Source organism: Pseudophryne corroboree, chromosome 6 (genome assembly GCF_028390025.1).
Source record: "Pseudophryne corroboree isolate aPseCor3 chromosome 6, aPseCor3.hap2, whole genome shotgun sequence".
NCBI lineage: Eukaryota > Metazoa > Chordata > Amphibia > Anura > Myobatrachidae > Pseudophryne > Pseudophryne corroboree.
The window spans coordinates 136,361,992-136,379,967 of NC_086449.1; the positions used below are offsets into that span (position 1 = coordinate 136,361,992).

Below are 17,976 nucleotides of genomic sequence, written 5' to 3' on the forward strand. Positions count from 1 at the left end.
ACGCAGAACTTACCTAGGAACCAGGCAGTACTGAACTATAAAACCAATGCAGGAAAACGAAGCGCTGGGCGGGCGCCCAGCATCCTCTACGGACTACAAGAAAAGGATTTACCGGTAGGTAATTAAAATCCTATTTTCTCTTGCGTCCTAGAGGATGCTGGGGTCCATATTAGTACCATGGGGATGTACCAAAGCTCCCAGAACGGGAGGGAGAGTGCAGAGGCTCCTGCAAGACTGCTTGACCAAACTTGAGGTCATCAGAGGCCAAAGTATCGAACTTGTAAAACTTAGCAAACGTGTTCGACCCAGACCAAGTAGCTGCTTGGCAAAGCTGTTCAGCCAAGACACCCCGGGCAGCCGGCCAGGAAGAGCCCACCTTACGAGTAGAGTGTGCCTTTACAGATTTTGGACACGGCAATCCTGCCGTAGAATATGCATGCTGGATGGTGAACCTGATCCAGCGTGAAATCGACTGCTTAGAAGCAGGACACCCAATTTTCTTGGGATCATAGAGGACAGAGTCAGATTTTCTATGACGAGCCGTCCTCTTCACATAAATCTTCAAAGCCCTCACAACATCCAAGGCCTTTGAAGCAATTGAGCAGTCAGTGGCACCACAATAGGTTTATTGATATGGAAAGCCGATACAACCTTAGGCAGGAACTGCGGACGAGTCCTAAGTTCCGCCCTATCTTCATGGAAGATCAGATAGGGACTTTTACAAGATAAAGCTCCCAATTCAGACACGCGTTGAGCAGAAGCTAAGGCCAACAAAGTGACCGCCTTCCACGTGAGAAACTTGATATCAGCCTCCAGTAGAGGCTCAAACCAAGCTGATTGCAGGAACTGCAACACCACATCAAGATCCCAGGGTGCCGTTGGCACCACAAAGGGAGGCTGGATGTGCAGAACCCCTTTCATAAAGGTCTGAACCTCAGGGAGGACAGCAAATTGTTTTTGGAAGAAGATGGACAAAGCAGAGATCTGGACCTTGATGGAGCCCAATCTCAGGCCCATATCCACACCTGCTTGCAGGAAAAAGGAAAAAACGTCCAAGTTGAAACTCCACCGCAAGAAATTTCTTGGACTCAGACCAAGAAACATATTTTTTCCAAATTCGATGGTAATGCTTAGACGTTACCCCCTTCCTAGCCTGTATCAGGGTAGGAATAACCTCACTTGGGATACCCTTCCGAACTAAGATCTGGCATTCAACCGCCATGCCGTCAAACATAGCCGTGGTAAGTCTTGATAGGCGAACGGCCCCTGCAGTGGCAGATCCTCCCAAAGAGGCAAGGGCCTTGGGTCTTCCAGCAGAAGATCCAGCAGATCCGCGTACCAAGCCCTACTTGGCCAGTCCGGTGCAATGAGGATTGACAGAACCTTCGTTAACCTTTGGTATCAGAGGAAGTGGAGGGAACACATACATTGACGTGAACACCCACGGTGTCACCAGTGCGTCCACCGCACTGCCTGCGGGTCTCTCGACCTGGAACAGTACCTCCGCAGCTTCTTGTTGAGGCGGGAGGCCATCATGCCTATGTGAGGAACTCCCCACCAACCGGTTACCTTCTCAAACACCTCCGGGTGGAGGCCCCACTCTCCTGGATGGAGATAGTGTCTGCTGAGGAAGTCTGCTTCCCAGTTGTCTACTCCCGGAATGAAGATTGCGGACATCGCCACCGCGTGTCTTTCTGCCCAGAGGAGAATTCTTGACACCTCTGACATTACAGCCCTGCTCTTCGTTCCGCCTTGTCAGTTTATGTAGGCCACTGTGGTCACGTTGTCCGACTGAACAGCCCGATCCTGTAGAAGAAGGTGTGCTGCTTGCAGAAGGCAGTTGTACATGGCTCTTAGCTCCAGGATGTTTATCGGTAGAAGGGATTCTTGATTCGACCACCTTCCTTGTAAGGTTTCCCTCTGAGCGACTGCTCCCCAACCTCTTAGACTTGCATCTGTGGTTAGAAGGATCCAGTCCTGAGCTCCAAGGCCTTCCAGAAGGTGTGGTAGTTGTAGCCACCAGAGGAGCGAAATCCTGGCTTTCGGTGACAGACGTATCCTCTGGTGCATATGTAGGTGAGATCCCGACCACTGGTCCAAGAGTTCCAGCTGAAAGGATCGAGCATGAAACCTTCCGTACTGCAGAGCCTCGAAAGAGGCAACCATCTTCCCCAGAAGGTGGATGCACTGATGAACCGATACCCAGGCAGGCTTCAAGACATCCCGGACCATTGTTTGGATCACCAATGCTTTCTCCACTGGTAGAAACACCCTCTGCACTTCCGTGTCTAGGATCATCCCCAGGAAAGACAGCCTCCTTGTCTGCTCCAGATGAGACTTTGGAAGGTTCAGGATCCAACCGTGCTCCTTGAGCAGTTGTGTCGTGAGCGCAATGGATCTTAACAACTTCTCCCTGGACGACGCCTTGATCAGGAGATCGTCCAGATACGGAATTATGTTCACCCCCTGCGTGCGGAGGAGAACCATCATCTCCACCATCACCTTGGTGAAGACCCTCGGTGCTCTGGAGAGGCCAAACGGCAGCGCCTGAAACTAATAGTGGTCGTCTAACAGTGCAAACCTGAGATATGCCTGATGCGGCGACCAAATGGGAATGTGGAGGTACGCATCCTTGATGTCCAGGGACACCAGGAACTCCCCATCCGTCAGTCCTGAGATGACAGCTCTCAGAGACTCCATCCTGAATTTGAACTCCCTGAGATAAGGGTTCAAAGATTTTAAGTTCAGAATAGGCCATACCGAACCATCCGGCTTCGGTACCACGAAAAGGTTTGAATAGTAACCTTTGTTCAACTGATGAGCCAGAACTGGAACAATGACCTCGGACACCACCAATTTTCGGATAGCCTCCAGAAGAATTGTCCTGTCAGCAGGCAGAGCTGGCAAGCCTGATTTGAAGAAACTGAGGTGGGAGAGTTTGAAACTCCAGCCTGTACCCCCTGGACACTATATCCTGTACCCAAGGGTCCAGGCCAGACGACATCCAGATGTGGCTGAAATGCCAGAGTCTTGCCCCCACCTGACCTTCCTCAAGGCTGAGCTGTCCACCGTCATGCGGAGGACTTTGGGGTACCAGATGCAGGCTTCTGGTTTTGGGAACCTGCGGGAGCAGGCTTCTTTGCTTTAGCACGACCACCTCTGAAGAAGGTGTTCGAGGGCTTGTTCTTTCTAGGCCTCGCGGGCCGAAAGTACAGTGACGTGGCTGGTGTTAAAGGCTTCTTTGTAGCCGGTGCAGCTGAGGGGAGAAAAGGAGACTTACCCGCGGTAGCCGTGGCAATCCACGCATCCAGCGACTCCCCAAAGAGAGCCTGACCTGAATATGGTAGGCCCTCCACACTCTTTCTGGATTCCCCGTCCGCAGACCATTGCGAGCCGAGACGGACATGGAGGAGATCCCCGCAGCCATGGAACCCAGGTCCTTCATGGAATCTACCAGGAACCCTGCAGAATCCTGAATATTACGTAAAAATAAATCAACGTCCCCTTTATCCATTGTAGTCGATTCCTCCTGCAGAGTGATTGATCACCTGGCAAAAGCTTTAGAAATCCAAGCACAGGCAACAGTAGGCAGCAGTATAGCCCCTGCAGCCGTGTAAATGGATTTTAGCGTAGCATCCACCTTGCGATCTGCCGGGTCCTTCAACGCGGTAGATCCCGGGACTGGTAAAACCATCTGTTTTGACAGCCTGGAGACAGTGGCGTCAACTATCGGCGGAGACTCCCACTTCTATCTTCCTCTGGGAAGGGGAAAGCAACCAAGACTCTCTTAGGGATCTGGAATTTTTTCTCCGGATTTTCCCAGGCTTTTTCAAAGATAGCATTTAATTCTTTAGATGCTGGGAAGGTGAGGGGGTCTTTTTACTGTCCGTGAAAAAGGCCTCCTCAACCTGCTCAGGAGTTGTGTCAGAACTGTGCAACACATCCCTTACGGCCTCAATCATCATCTGCACCCCCTTAGCAAGTGATACCGTCCCCTCGACACATCCCCGACACCAGTTTCAGAATCGGTGTCCGTGTCATCCTGCATAATTTTGGCAAGTGCACATTTGTGAGAATGTACCGCAGGGGACCCTGAGGGAGCAGTATCACACCACACAACCATAGAGGATTGTAATACTTGAGTTGCATGCTCAGTTCTTGTAACCCTTTCAGAAATCTGAGAAATAGTTCCCCTGAGAGAGGCTAACCCAGTGGTTCCCAAACTGTGTGCCGTGGCTCCCTGGAGTGCCTCGGGACATTTGCAGGGGTGCCTTGGATTGGTGGTCCAGGACCAATTCAAATTATTCATGGTCAATATAATAGGCAAAACTAGTGCTAGTAGCTGTCAGTCATAAAATATGGGGACAAACAGAAGCAAATCTTGTCCCTCACCACACAACTGACTGTAAGGATGACATATAAACACATTCTAAATTTCTCAATAAGAAATTTTTGGCCTAGGGGTGCCATGAAAAAAATTCCGATACTCTGGGGCGCCGCGATTAAAAAAAGTTTGGAAACCACTGGGCTAACCCACTCCGGTTCTCTAGCTGGGATCTGCGCTACAACAGTGCAATCCTCATTACATGGGATGGGATCTTCCTGAGAAGATAAATCCTCTGGAGCATATGAAACAGAGTCTCTAGACATGTTTGCAAATACACCCCACATACACACAGGGTACTGGGCAGAGTTCCCCCCCCCCCCCCCCCCCCCAGAATGGCAGAGACACACAGAGATTGGAGCCAACTCACACACACACATACATACATACAGCGCTATTTATAGGTATAGGGAGACCCCAAACCAGCCCTGACTGTGTCCCTTAATAGGTGACATAGCCTTTACACAGCCTCCCCTCCCTTCTACAACCCCCTGGTACCGTACAGATAGCTGGAGATGCACTGGAGGGACTGATCTTCCACTTGCATCCGACTGCAGGCAGGAAAATGGTACTGAAACGCTGCTGGGTCCGCTCTGAGAAGCTCCGCCTCTTTAATGGCGCTGTCATCCCGCTCTTCAAGATTAATCTGGCCTGAGGTAATTTTGTGCTGGCTGAGATCCGCAGACCCCGACAGGCTGGACTGGTCAGTGTAGAGTCAGACGCTGGCTCAGGGCGCCCCTCACAGCGCCGCACTTATGTACCGTTGAGCCGTCCAGGAGCGCAGTTAATACTGCGCTCCTACCCTGTAGCCGCCATCTTCACACCGACCCCCCGCTTGTTGGGGGGGGGGGGGCGGTGACTCACTCGCCACACTTCAGCTCTGCAAGGGGGTGGTGGCATGCTGCTGGGGTGAGCGTTCCCCTGTGGCGGGGCGCGATCTATCCCCTCTAGAGCTCAATGTCCAGTCAGCGGAGACAGTAGCTCAGACCCCGCAGGGCGGACACTGCTCCCACCCTCAGTCCCTCGTTGCAGGCAGGCTGTTGCCAACAGCCTCCTGTAAAAAAATAAACTCTGAAAATACACTTTACTAGAAAAGCTCTGTAGAGCTCCCCTAGCTGTGACCGGCTCCTCCGGGCACATTTTCTAAACTGAGTCTGGTAGGAGGGGCATAGAGGGAGGAGCCAGACCACACTATTAAACTCTTAAAGTGCCAATGGTTCCTGGTGGACCTGTCTATACCCCATGGTACTAATATGGACCCCAGCATCCTCTAGGGCGTAAGAGAAACAATAATAATTCTTCATTTCATGCTGAAAGCATAAGAACTTGGGGCGTTATTCAGGTTGGATTGCAGAATCTACAATTCATTATTTCGCATGCTGGGGGCCGCCCAGTGGCTGCGACCGTAATTTAACTGCAGTCGCAGCAACTGTGGACGACCCCCTGCCCTCGAAAATGGGAGCAGTTCGGTGGAGTTTTTGGGGAGGCAGCGAAACCGCCACTGAATTCCCATTTTTCTGCCGTTGTCGCCCTCCCATCACCCCCACGCTGCCTATCAGGCACAGGCGTTTGAAGCCAATGTGACCCAATCGCATTGCCCGAGTGTGCACGCGCAAGACGGGACCTGCGCGTGTGCACCGACGCTACCAGAGGGGAAATTGCTGTTGCATGGCTTAGTGATGTGGACTGAATAACCCCTTTGGCACGGAGGTGAAGGCTAGCAATACTGGGCCAGCAGGTAGTGACCAGTGCTCCCAGAATTTATAAATGGAATAAAAACATCCATCTAGTAGAATTTATTATGGGACATGCAGTAATGGCAGGTAAACATTTTGGACACACAGTCCGTTTAGTCCTTTACAATCCATTCATTTTATATTCGTACTTTTCACATCTAGAATTAAAAAGTTCTACTCTGGGTAATTCTCTTTCCAAAACAGTGTTGTAGATAGAAAGTTAAAACATGGGCGATCTGGAGTGGTATCATGCTCTGTAAGTACACTGCATTACATTCATGGACTCCACCTTCATATCAGCCCTGCTCACATGCTACGGATTACTTCAGAACAATCCCCGGCTGATGAATAGGAGCTCTGTGAGGATTGCATGACAGCGTAATCCTTCCGCAGAGGCACAAAGATGATAACACACAACTCAACGCTTCAAACCCTCCCAAACGAAATAAGCAGCCCTGCAATGTTACCGGGGGAAAATAAACCCTGCAAATCCCATCGTGAACAAAAAGCTCCTAAGTGTTGGATCCAAGTCAGCACTTATTTTTAAAAGATCACCTGACACTGCAGAAAAATGGGCAAACTCTTAGGAAACTGTACATACCCGTTACTATCACCCACTCAAGTTAAATACACCAGCCAGACATTCACACGACTGCCAGCAATGATTTAGAAATCAATTTTCACTAACAAAATCCTCAAAATGTAAATATTCAGATATGACTAATAATATAATACATTGTTTGGTGCTACACAGACGGTTATTAAAAACTAAAGTACCACTTCCCCACCCAACTCAGCTGGTCAAAAAGCTGAGGATTAAGGGAGTAATTCAGACTGGATCGCGGCAGCGTTCGCAGTCTGAATCATTTTTGTGGAGTGCGCACACGCAGCGGCCACACTGCGCGTGCGCACCCCGGGAGCCCAGTAAGATGCTATCAGCATCTCTAGACTGCGATCACCGCTGCCTGGTAGACAGGCAGAGGAGGTCGCGGGGCGGGAGAGGGCATGCCAACGGCGTCAGAACGCCGTTGGTGGGGCACGGCACGGACAACGGAGGCGTGTCCGGACCGTGGCGGCTGCATGACATCACACACAGCAGCTGCGACCCGGGACGCGGTCAGTAGCTCCCTGCCAGCACGCACAGGAGCTGCACTGGCAGGAAGCTACTTGTCAGGTACAAAAGCATCCCCGCCGTGCGAGGCAGACTAGCCTGCCTGGCTATAAGCTATTACAGAGGTTCCCAAACACGGTCCTCAAGGCACCCCAACAGTCCGGGATTAAGGTATATCCATGTCTCAGCACAGATGGTTACATCAAATTAACTGAGGTGCTAATTAAGTCACCTGTGGCCAAGCGTGGATACAGTTAAAACCTGGTCCGTTGGGGTGCCTCGACAACCACGTTTGGGAAACTCTGTGCTATCATCATCCTACAAGCCACTCCCGCCTAACATGGCAGCTTGCCCCAGAGGTGAAAGACTTCTACACCTTTCAGACTGAAATGCCGGGCCACATCTGGGATTTTTTAGACAGCTCCAACTCGGATGCGACCCGGCCCAAGAGCCCTTTTAGACTTGCGGCAGGACACAGTTTTTTGCCGGGTCAGCGACATCACTGCTCGCCTGTGCAGTGCCAACGCTTGGGGATGAGATCATCTACTAGGACCAGCCCTTTCTATGCTTGAAAATGAGTCCCAACGACCTAGCTTACCTGTTCACATTCGCAGCCCAGGTAAATCCCGGGTTCAACCGTTGTACGTACCTGGGTAGAAATGCCAGGTCACTCGACCCACATTATTTTTACAGTCCCCTATCATGCACCTTTCACACATACATGGAAATCCCAGGATTTTGGACACGAACGCGCATCAACCTGGGATTTGTGTGTGAAAGCCCTGAATCCACGACCATGCTCCCGACCAGGGTCACAGAGCCAAACCCTGGGAATTTACTGGCTTGCTAGACCTGCCAAATTCCAGGGTCACATGTCAAAGCGGTATCAAACTAACCAAAATTCCGGGTTGCTGCGCGTACATATGCAGTAACTCTGGATAGCTCTGCTAATCGGAAAAGAGTAAACTCTGCATATAAATAGAAAATGCAGAATTCAGAAGGCAGTCAGTCTAATAATGATCCAGCTGATCTTTTAAAGGAGCCAGTGAAGGTGTGCACCTACCAGCCAAATAATAAGGACAGACAAAAGTTAGAAACCAGCAGAAACTGTTTAGCTGCATTGGCTACTTGGATGCTGGGATTTCCCTACCCCTTGCTATACATGTTTTCAATGTTAAGGCATACTTCTTGTATTTGCGTCTGATTACGGTTAAGCAGTTTTTAAGTATATACTTCACTGCACACACTGCTGAAACGTGCACTGACAGATTCTGAATGCACATGATGGGCATACATCATTAGAATTACACCTCACATGGATAGTGAAGCAATGACAAGTGTAGTGACTGCAAGCCACCAATACAACCCATTAGGTGGTCCTGCTGAGGGTTGGCGAAGTGTGGAAATGATAGCGTGTTTATAAGTGGTCAAGACTGAGGGCGTGCAGATAGGAAACTAACTGAAGAGAAAGAGCAGTAAGTAGTGAGATTTATGTAGTCACATTTACAGAAGTCTTATAAAATGTAAACTTTTACTTGTCTTTACTCTGTCACACGACCCCCATAAGCATAAAAATAGAAAGATTATTACGCTTTCATAAGTGACAAAAGGTACAAGGAGAGAAACACAGCCGGTCACCTACAGCTGTTGCTGAAACTTGCAACCCCTGTGCGGACAGATCAGTGATAAAAGACAGACATGGCTGTAGTGTACGTCATTACTAATGTCACGATTGGTTCCAGTAGTCATTTTCCAGAAGGAAATGCAGACCAAACTGCCACCTGCTTAGCAGCCGGCATAGAACCTGTGCAGCGAGATCTAGAGGTGGTTATCAGAGTTTGTGTAACATTTATATGGGATACGGTCGTTAGGTCGACCCAACTTAGGTCAACAGTCATTAGGTCGACATTGCTGTTAGGTCGACATGTACTAGGTCGACAGGTAAAAAGGTCGACGTGAGTCTTTCACTTTTTTTCCCTTCAATTTTTGGATTTATTTCATACTTCACGATCCACGTTGACTACGATTGGAACGGTAACCTGTGCCAAGCGTAGTGAGGCACCTTGCTCGAAGCTGCAAGGAGATACGGTACACTATTTGGGGTTCCCCGTCACTTTACGGAGAAAACGACACCAAAAACTAAAAAAAAACAAAACTCATGTCAACCTTTTTACCCGTTGACCCAACGCCCATCTCGACCAAAGTTGGGTCGACCCATACCCCATTTATTTAGCACATTTAGTATATTATGCTCATATGATCCATTCTCCCCACGATTTTGCAGAGCAAACGCAATTTCACAAATCGCACTTTAAGCTCCTTGTGCCATGTAAAAGACTGAAGAAAGCGCACAGATAACATTGAACAGCGCTACGAAATACAAATATAAAATAAACAGAACTGTGATACAGAACACAGCCATCCTGATATACAGGTTTTCCTATAGTTTATAAGCTGGATGACATCCAGACCAGGTAGTTTACATAGCTACACTTACCCGGGTCTCCAGCTCGGAGGGGAACTTTGTCTGGAACTGACACAAAGTGCCATTGGTGTAGTCTCTCTGGATGAAGACTTTACCAGCCACAGCTGCCTGCGGTCTCATGGCCACGGGAGGCACAATCTAAAGGGCAGAAACACAGAATAAATCTGTTAACCTATATTTGTCAGTGTACACAAACATGCAATACTGATGGACGCAGGCACTAAACTGTACATGGGAGTCTAAATTCAGCCTTGGTGAAACAGTGACAGATGCCATCAATCAGTCCACATTTAACTTTGGTGACACATCAGTTTATAGGAAGTGTTCAGGAACACAGTAATTAATGATACACTTAACAAGCCCCACAATAACAAAGTTTACAAGTTCACTTCCTACTTTGTTATAGAATTACACATCTCTGCAGCAAATCTGATTAAAAATACAACCTTAATATAGGGATATACTTTATAATTATTGCTCCTCTATTGTCTAAATCATCCATCTCATGGGTAAAAGATCATTTTTAAAAGATATATATATACTGTATTTATCAATCTCGTATTTCATAGTAATCAAAGTTATTACACTAATTAGTGAATAGTAAAATGGCATTTTCAGTATAATTTAGATCTCAAATTTCCTATACATTATGTGCGGTGGCAGAAGTAGGAAGGGTTTAGTAATTATATATGTTTTTAGGGTTTTTCTTAATTATTGTTCTAGAAGTATTAACAGAATATATTTTTACATAAAATGTAATTTCAAAAACAAACTCAATTATAAAAGTGGAGCTCTCAATATAGAATATTTACCAATGATGGGAGTACTCACACCCCAGCATCCTGACTGCTCGGATCACAGGCTGCTGATCCTAGATTGTGAGTGGATCTACAAACAGCATTGTGGGGCTGCATATACTAGGCCAGTGGTTCCCAAACTTTTTTGAGTCACGGCACCCTAGAGTATCAGAATTGTTTTCACACCACCCCTAGACTAAAAGTTACTTAAGAAATTAAAAAAAAATATTAAAATTAAGCAAATTGTGTTTGAATGTCATCCTTATAGGCCCTACACACTGACCGATCCGCCGCCGAGCTGCCCGACGTAGGATACGGCCGACGGGCGACCCGGTGGCAGTGACGGGAGGAGTGAAGTTTCTTCACTCCCCCCGTCACACGGCTCCATAGAACTGCAGGCAAATATGGACGAGATCGTCCATATTGGCCTGCATGTACAGCTGACAGAGGACCAGCGATGAACGAGCGCGGGGCCGCGCAGCGTTCATCGCTGGAGCCTCCACACTGCACGATATGAACGTTAGCTCGTTCATTTATGAACGAGATCGTTCATATCGTGCAGTCATGTCGGCCAGTGTGTAGGGCCCATTAGGTTCCGTTATGTGGTAAGGGACAAGATTCACTTCTGTTTGTCCACATATTTTATGATTGGCAGCCACCAGCACTGGTTTTACCAATTACATTGACCACAAATAATTTTAATTAACCCTGGACCACCAATCCAAGGCACCACTGCAAGTATCCTGAGGCACCCCAGGGTGCTGCGGCACACAGTTTGAGAGCCACTGTGCTATGCACATCTCATGTTCTAGGCAGGGCATGTAGGATTACACATCTTCCAAATGGGTGTAGTATGGGTGGCCGGTGGCCGGCATCCCGGGGGCCAGCATACCGGCGCCGGGATCCCGACAGCTGGCCGAGCGCTAATGAGCCCCTTGCGGGCTCTCTGCGCTCACCACGCTGCGGGCACGGTTTATTCTCCCTCCAGGGGGATCGTGGATCCACAAGAGGGAGAATGTGTCAGCATGCCGGCGCCGGTATGCTGGTCGCCGGCGGCATACTGAAAACCACACCTTCCAAATATATCAAAAGATGGGCACATATAAGCCAAGGGTAATATGCATTTAGCCAGACAAGCTTGGAAGAGTTCAGCCTTAAAAACACAGCACGCCAGACCGAGAGATGTGCAAATCTAAGGAAAAGATGAGCCAGGAACGTGTGCCCAAAGGAAGATCAGTTAGTTGTGTGGTATTTGATCTTATACATTAGCATAGGACCCACACAATGCTCATTACACACACCAGCCATGCTTACTATACATATTTTATACATGCATTATTGCTGTATTATATTAAAGCTCCAACAGTCCACAGCACGGATGAAAAAACTAAAATGCTACCAGAAGGAAGAGAAACACCAGCATCCCCGGCTAAGGAGAAAGCATCACCATACCCACTCTCATAGGCGACTCCACACAGCTGCTATCCTGTGGGTTCCCAGCCCCGGCAGCACTTGCCGCTGTGGTCACTGGGTTACCACGCTGACTAGTGAGAAATCACCAAGACTGCAGCTCCCGATAGGTTCTCCCACTCACACCCCACTGCACAGACATACTATAGTGGGGAACTAAAGATATTTCTGGGAGCTACAGTTTCAAAAACAAAGGGGGTTCTTTGTTTATGCATACACGTCCCAGCACGCAGCTCCACTAGCTGCACAGCTGGGGGCATGAAATCACGTTACTTGAAAACATGGCAACTGTGGGGGGGGGGGACCCCGCAACATGGCGGCTGCAGGGTGGAATATTTATCCTCTGCTCACATTTCCTGCCAGTAGGAAAACTAAGGGAGGGTCTTCCACTTGTCCAAATTGTCTGACAACCTAGAATAAAGGTGCATACACACCGTGAGATTCGGGCTAACCCCGATGCATATAATGACTGTGTTTGCAATACCGACTTTGTCCGATTTTGGCCAAGTGGCAATACTGACTGACTATATTTTCTATGAGAGGAGCAAACACTCATCTCCCAGGAAACCTGTGTAACTACAAATCTAAGCACACCTTGCCACCAGTGACATAATTCGTGTCTCCCTAATATGGACTGTGTGTGTGTGTGTGTGTATATATATATATATATATATATATATATATATATATAAAAATAAACACACGCACACTGTTGAGCTCCAGACGGTGCCCTGCCCCACTGTACAGCCCTGTGATGACAAGTTATTAGCAGTGGTAGTGCGGGTGGGGGTGATTGTATCAGTAGGGGTAGTATTAGTATTAGTGCGGGTCAGCCGTGTGTTAGATGCTACAGAGCGAGGCACGGAGCTGTGACAGGGGGTCTCCGTGTAGGGTAACGCAGATGTACAGTGAGGAGCACACGGACGGTGGCCGGCATACGGCTATCACGGGGGGGGGGGGGGAACCCACATTCCGGACTCACCCACTGCTTCCGTAAACCGAGGCCCCAGCGGTGCTTTGCGGCAGCCGTAAAGCGAGCGACGAGAGACACGTGATCAGAATAATCACGTGATCCACCAGCGACTCGCATGCGCACGGTGGTATGTGTATCCTTCTGTATAGAAATAATACAGTTCCTGGAAGTCTATATGGGCTAACCTGGTCCTGTCATATAACCTGCTATGTAATCTGCTGCCATGTAGCCTGACATATAATCTGCCTGACTCAAGGTCAGAACATGGGACCCACTGGGATAGCTAAACTGCCTCAGAACATCATTAACAGACCCTCCAACATGACCCTCCCCACTAGGTATAAAATGCTCTGTTTCTGGACTTCCCTCTTAATTTATGATTTCCATCACCTGTGTTGAACTAGTTAAATGATAAGAAAGCTGTTTCTTCACAGGTGATGGCAATAATAAATTAAGAGGGAAGTCCAGAAACAGCATTTTATACCTAGTGGGGCGGGTCATGTTGGAGGGCATACCTCCCAACACGACCCTCTCCAGGAGGGACACACTGCTATGCTTCTGGACTTTTCTCTTAATTTATGATTGCCAGCACCTTTGTTGAACAGCTTAATGGATAAGAAAGGTGTTTCAGCACAGATGAGGGCAATCATAAATTAAGAGAAAAGTGCAGAAGCAGAGCATTCTGTCCCTCCTGGAGAGGGTCATGTTGGGAGGGTATGCATTAAACTTGTTCAGAATATCAAAACGCCTCCCTTCGTTGGCTCGCTTCCCTCCCTACGCTTTGGGCACGTTGGCTTGCTTTGATCTACTCCCGACAGATATCCACGTAGATAGTGTTCTGAGGAAGCTTAGCTATGCTAACCCAGGGGGTCCCATGTTCTGAAATTGAGTTGATCTGCTTCAGTGGCGTAACTAGGGGTCCGCAGCCACTGCGAGCGCTTGGAGGCACGCAGGGCCGCCACTGATTCTGTTTTGGGAAGGAGGGACACGGAGGGCACAGCGTGCGCCTCTCCTGTGTGTCCCTCCTGGGTCTCCGGCGGCAGCGGCATGTCTATTTAATGAAGTGCCCGTTCGTGAGCCAATCGGAGATCACGAATGGGCACTTCATTAAACAGACACGCCGCTGCTGCCTCCGTGTCCCTCCTTCACAAAACTCACAGCACAGCAGCGGGGGAGCCCGGAGGGGAGGGACGGGGGTGTACCTGGCACTGTGGGGGAGAATATTTGGCACTGGGGGGGCATATTTGGCTCTGGGGGAGCATATTTGGCACTGGAGGGGGCATAGTTGGCACTGGGGGTATATGTGTACCTGGCACCGGGGGGGGGGGGGGGGGGGTCATAAATGGCACTGGGGGCATATGTGTACCTGGCACTGTGGGGGAATATCTGGCACTGGGAGCACAGCCCTAGCAACAAGCATTACCCCCTGGTTACAAGCACAACACCCAGCTCATGAAATCCCTGGCAACAAGCATTACCCCCTAGCAACGAGCATGACACCCAGTGCATGAAACCCCTGGCAGCGAATATTACCAATTGGCAACAAGCTTGAAACCCAGCACATGATACCTCTGACAACAAGCATAACACCTACCGCATGAAACTCCTGGCAACGAGCATGACACCCTGAGCATGAAAACCCCTGGCACCGTGCATGGAACCAAGAGCATGAACCCCCTGGTTACGGGCAGGTAATTTAAAAGTAATTAGAAGCCTTACTGTAGAACTTAATGTGTAATTGGCATTGCGGTGTGTGGCATAATGTATCACGGACATTGCGGTTTGTGTCATAATGTATCACGGACATTGCGGTGTGTATCATAATGTGTCACAGGCATTACGGTGTGTGGCATACTATATCACGGGCATTGTGGTATGTGGCATAATGTCTAAGGGCCATTGCAGTATGTGGCATAATGTATACTGGGCATTATTATACGGAGGAAAAATGACAAATAATGCATAAATCGGGATTCTTTTTTTTCCTGTGGTGGCCAACGTCTGGGCGTGCAGGTTGCAAAACTGGAGTATAGTCTTTTACGGCAATGCACGCCCCTTTATGCAAAGCCACACCCCTTTGGCGCACGCAGATTCACCACTTTACTAGTGACAATTATGGGGGGGGGGGGGGGGCAGAGAATTTTTGGGCTTGGGGAAAAATTTCTAGTTACGCCACTGATCTGCTTTGTAGGCTGCTATGTAATCTGCCATTTTGGCTATAGATTAAAATCGTTTTGTAGCTACTATTTTATTACATCACCTGCCTGATCAGCATAACATGATCCAGCCCCAGCCCACCACTGCCGTGCAGCCTGTTACACCATACCCTCCAACATTTTACACCTAAAAATCGGTACAAATTAGGAAAGGGGATACTTTCAATGGAAGTTTGGAGAGCCAAAAATCAGTACAGACCAAAAAAAAAGGTACTGTACCTGCCAAAAAGGTACAGTTGGAGGGTATGTTACACTGTATGAACTGTATGGGGTCAGCCCTATTAGCTGCGAATGAGGTGCAAGTTGCAGTTTTTCTCTGCAAATTTCCATTTTCTATTCCAATTAGAAACTCTCACTGGTTCTGGTATGAATGGTCAATCCATGTTAAGGCATACTTGCCTACTCTCCCGGAAGCTGCGGGAGGCTCCCGTTTTTTGGGGTAGCCCCCCGCACCTCAGGATGCAAAAGACTTGCCTACTCTTCCGAATGATGCGGGTAGGATGGAGAGATACTCTCCTGAGTTCGCGGGTCCGTGGAGTGGGGAAGGGGTTAAAATGGCGCGAATCGAGTCATTTTAGCCCCGCCTCTTTCCAGCGAACCCACAAATCGTGGCATTTTCCGGATGTGGGGGCGGGGCTTGATGACGTCACAGCCCGCCCCCTGAAGTCTCCTGCAGCGTCTCCTCTTCAGGCTTCTCCCAGAGAGGAGACATTAAAAGTAGGTAAGTATGTGTTAAGGTCAACAGTCATTAGGTTGACAGTCACTATTGGTCGACATTAACATGGTCGACATGGACAAATAGCCAACACATGAAAAGATTGACATGGATTTCTGAACTGTTTTTGGTGTCATTTTTTCCGTAACATGACCAGGAACCCCAATCAGTGTACCACGTCCCCTTGCATGGCTTGCGAGGTGCCTCGCTCTGCTAACGATGCGCTCGGCACAGGTTACTATTCCCAGTCGTAGTCCACGTGGACGGTAAATTATTTACCAGGGCTACAGACTGGAGTTCCAAGAGCTCCCACCTCACAGATATTTAAAATCAGGTTTGCCAGCTTCACAAGAGGCAAGTATAACTTTGCAGCAGGCCATCCAAAAACTGGTACAGACTCAAGTCATTGTTCCAGTTCCACCTCATCTGCACAACAAGTTGTTTATAGTACCGAAACCGCAAGTCCTTGAACCCGTTCTTAAGAGTGTTCAAGTTCAAGATGGAGTCTTTGAGAGCGGTGATCTCAAGTATGGAATAAGGGAAATTCCAAGTATCTCTGGATTTTAAGGATGTGTACCTTCACATTCTGATCTGGCCGCCTCATCAGGCTTATCTACGGTTTGCACTGCAGGACTGTCACTACCAGTTCAAGGCTCTGCCATTTGGTCTCTCCACGGCACCGAGGGTGTTCACCAAAGTGATGGCAGAGATGATGTTTCTACTCCGCAGGGAGTGAACATAATTCCATACCTGGACGATCTTCTAATAAAGGCGCCATCCAGGGAGAGGTTGCTGGACAGCATTGGTCTCTCAACCAAACTTCTCCAGGATCACGGGTGGATTCTGAACCTTCCAAAATCTCAGAGCCAACACGGAGGCTCCCATTCCTGGGAACGATACTGGACACGGAGTCGCAGGAAGTGTTCCTTCCGTTGGAAAAGGCATTGGTAATCCAGTCGATGGTTTGGGATGTCCTGAAGCCAACCCGGATATTGGTGCATCTATGCATTCGCCTTCTGGGGAAAATGATGGCCTCTTACTAGGCGCTTCAATACGGAAGGTTTCACACAAGACCCTTCGAGCTCGATCTGTTGGACAAATGGTCTGGATCGCATCTTCACATGCACCAGAGGATCCGTCTTTCGGCAAAAGCCAGGAACCCCCTTCTGTGGTGGTTACAGATTTCTCACCTCGTCGAGGGTCGGAGGTTCGGAATTCAGGACTGGATCCTGTTAACCACGACGCAAGCCTCAGAGGTTGGGTAGCAGTCACCCAGGGGGTGTAGTTTTAATGAAGATGGTCAAGTCAGGAAGCCATTCTTCCAATCAACATTCTGGAACTCAGGGCCGTATACAACGCCCTTCTGCAGGCCTCTTATCTTCTTCACGATTGGGCCATTCAGGTCCATTCGGACAATGTGATGGCAGTGACGTACGTAAACCGACAGGGCGGAATGAAAAGCAGATCAGCAATGTCAGAGGTGTCTAGAATTCTCCTCTGGGCAGAAAAAAAAACTGTGGCGTTTTAAGCGGTCTTCATTCCGGGAGTAGGCAACTGGGAAGCAGACTTCCTCAGCAGACACAACCTGCACCCGGGGGAGTTTGGCCTTCACCTGGAAGTGTTCAGGTGCTTGACACATCGGTGGGGATATCCACAAATCGACGTGATGGTCTCAACAAGAAGCTCAAGCGGTATTGTTCCAGGTCAAGAGACCCAAAGGCAGTGGCGATAGACGCTCTGACGACTCCATGGGTCTATCAGATGGTGTATGTGTTTCCTCCACTTCCTCTGATCCCAAGAATTCTCAAAAGAATAAAAAGGGAAAAGGTTCAAGCAATACTCATTGCTCCAGACTGGCCAAGAAGGGCCTCGTACGCGGACCTTCTGGAGATGCTCCTCGAAGATCTGTGGCCTCTACCTCTTTGCGAGGAACTTCTGCAACAGGGCCCGTTCGTCTATCAGGACTTACCGCGGCTACGTTTGACCGCATGGAAGTTGAACGGCTGATTCTAGCCAGAAGAGGGATCCCTAACAAAGTTATCCCGACTATGGGCCTAATTCTGAGTTGATCGCAGCAGCAAATTTGTTA

General features: G+C 48.9%; 1 protein-coding gene across 1 annotated transcript in view; it reads right to left on the minus strand.

The window, feature by feature from the left end:
• GOLGA7 (golgin A7) overlaps positions 1-13,260 on the minus strand; it is a 34,346-nt gene extending 21,086 nt beyond the window's left edge. Inside the window, exons 1-2 of the mRNA XM_063931879.1 lie at positions 12,966-13,260; positions 9,729-9,854 (exon numbers count right to left, since the gene is read on the minus strand). Coding sequence (XP_063787949.1) covers positions 9,729-9,854; positions 12,966-13,073 — 234 coding nt within the window. The 5' untranslated portion in view covers positions 13,074-13,260. The remainder of the gene's footprint in view (positions 1-9,728; positions 9,855-12,965) is intronic.
• Positions 13,261-17,976: the final 4,716 nt, after the last annotated feature.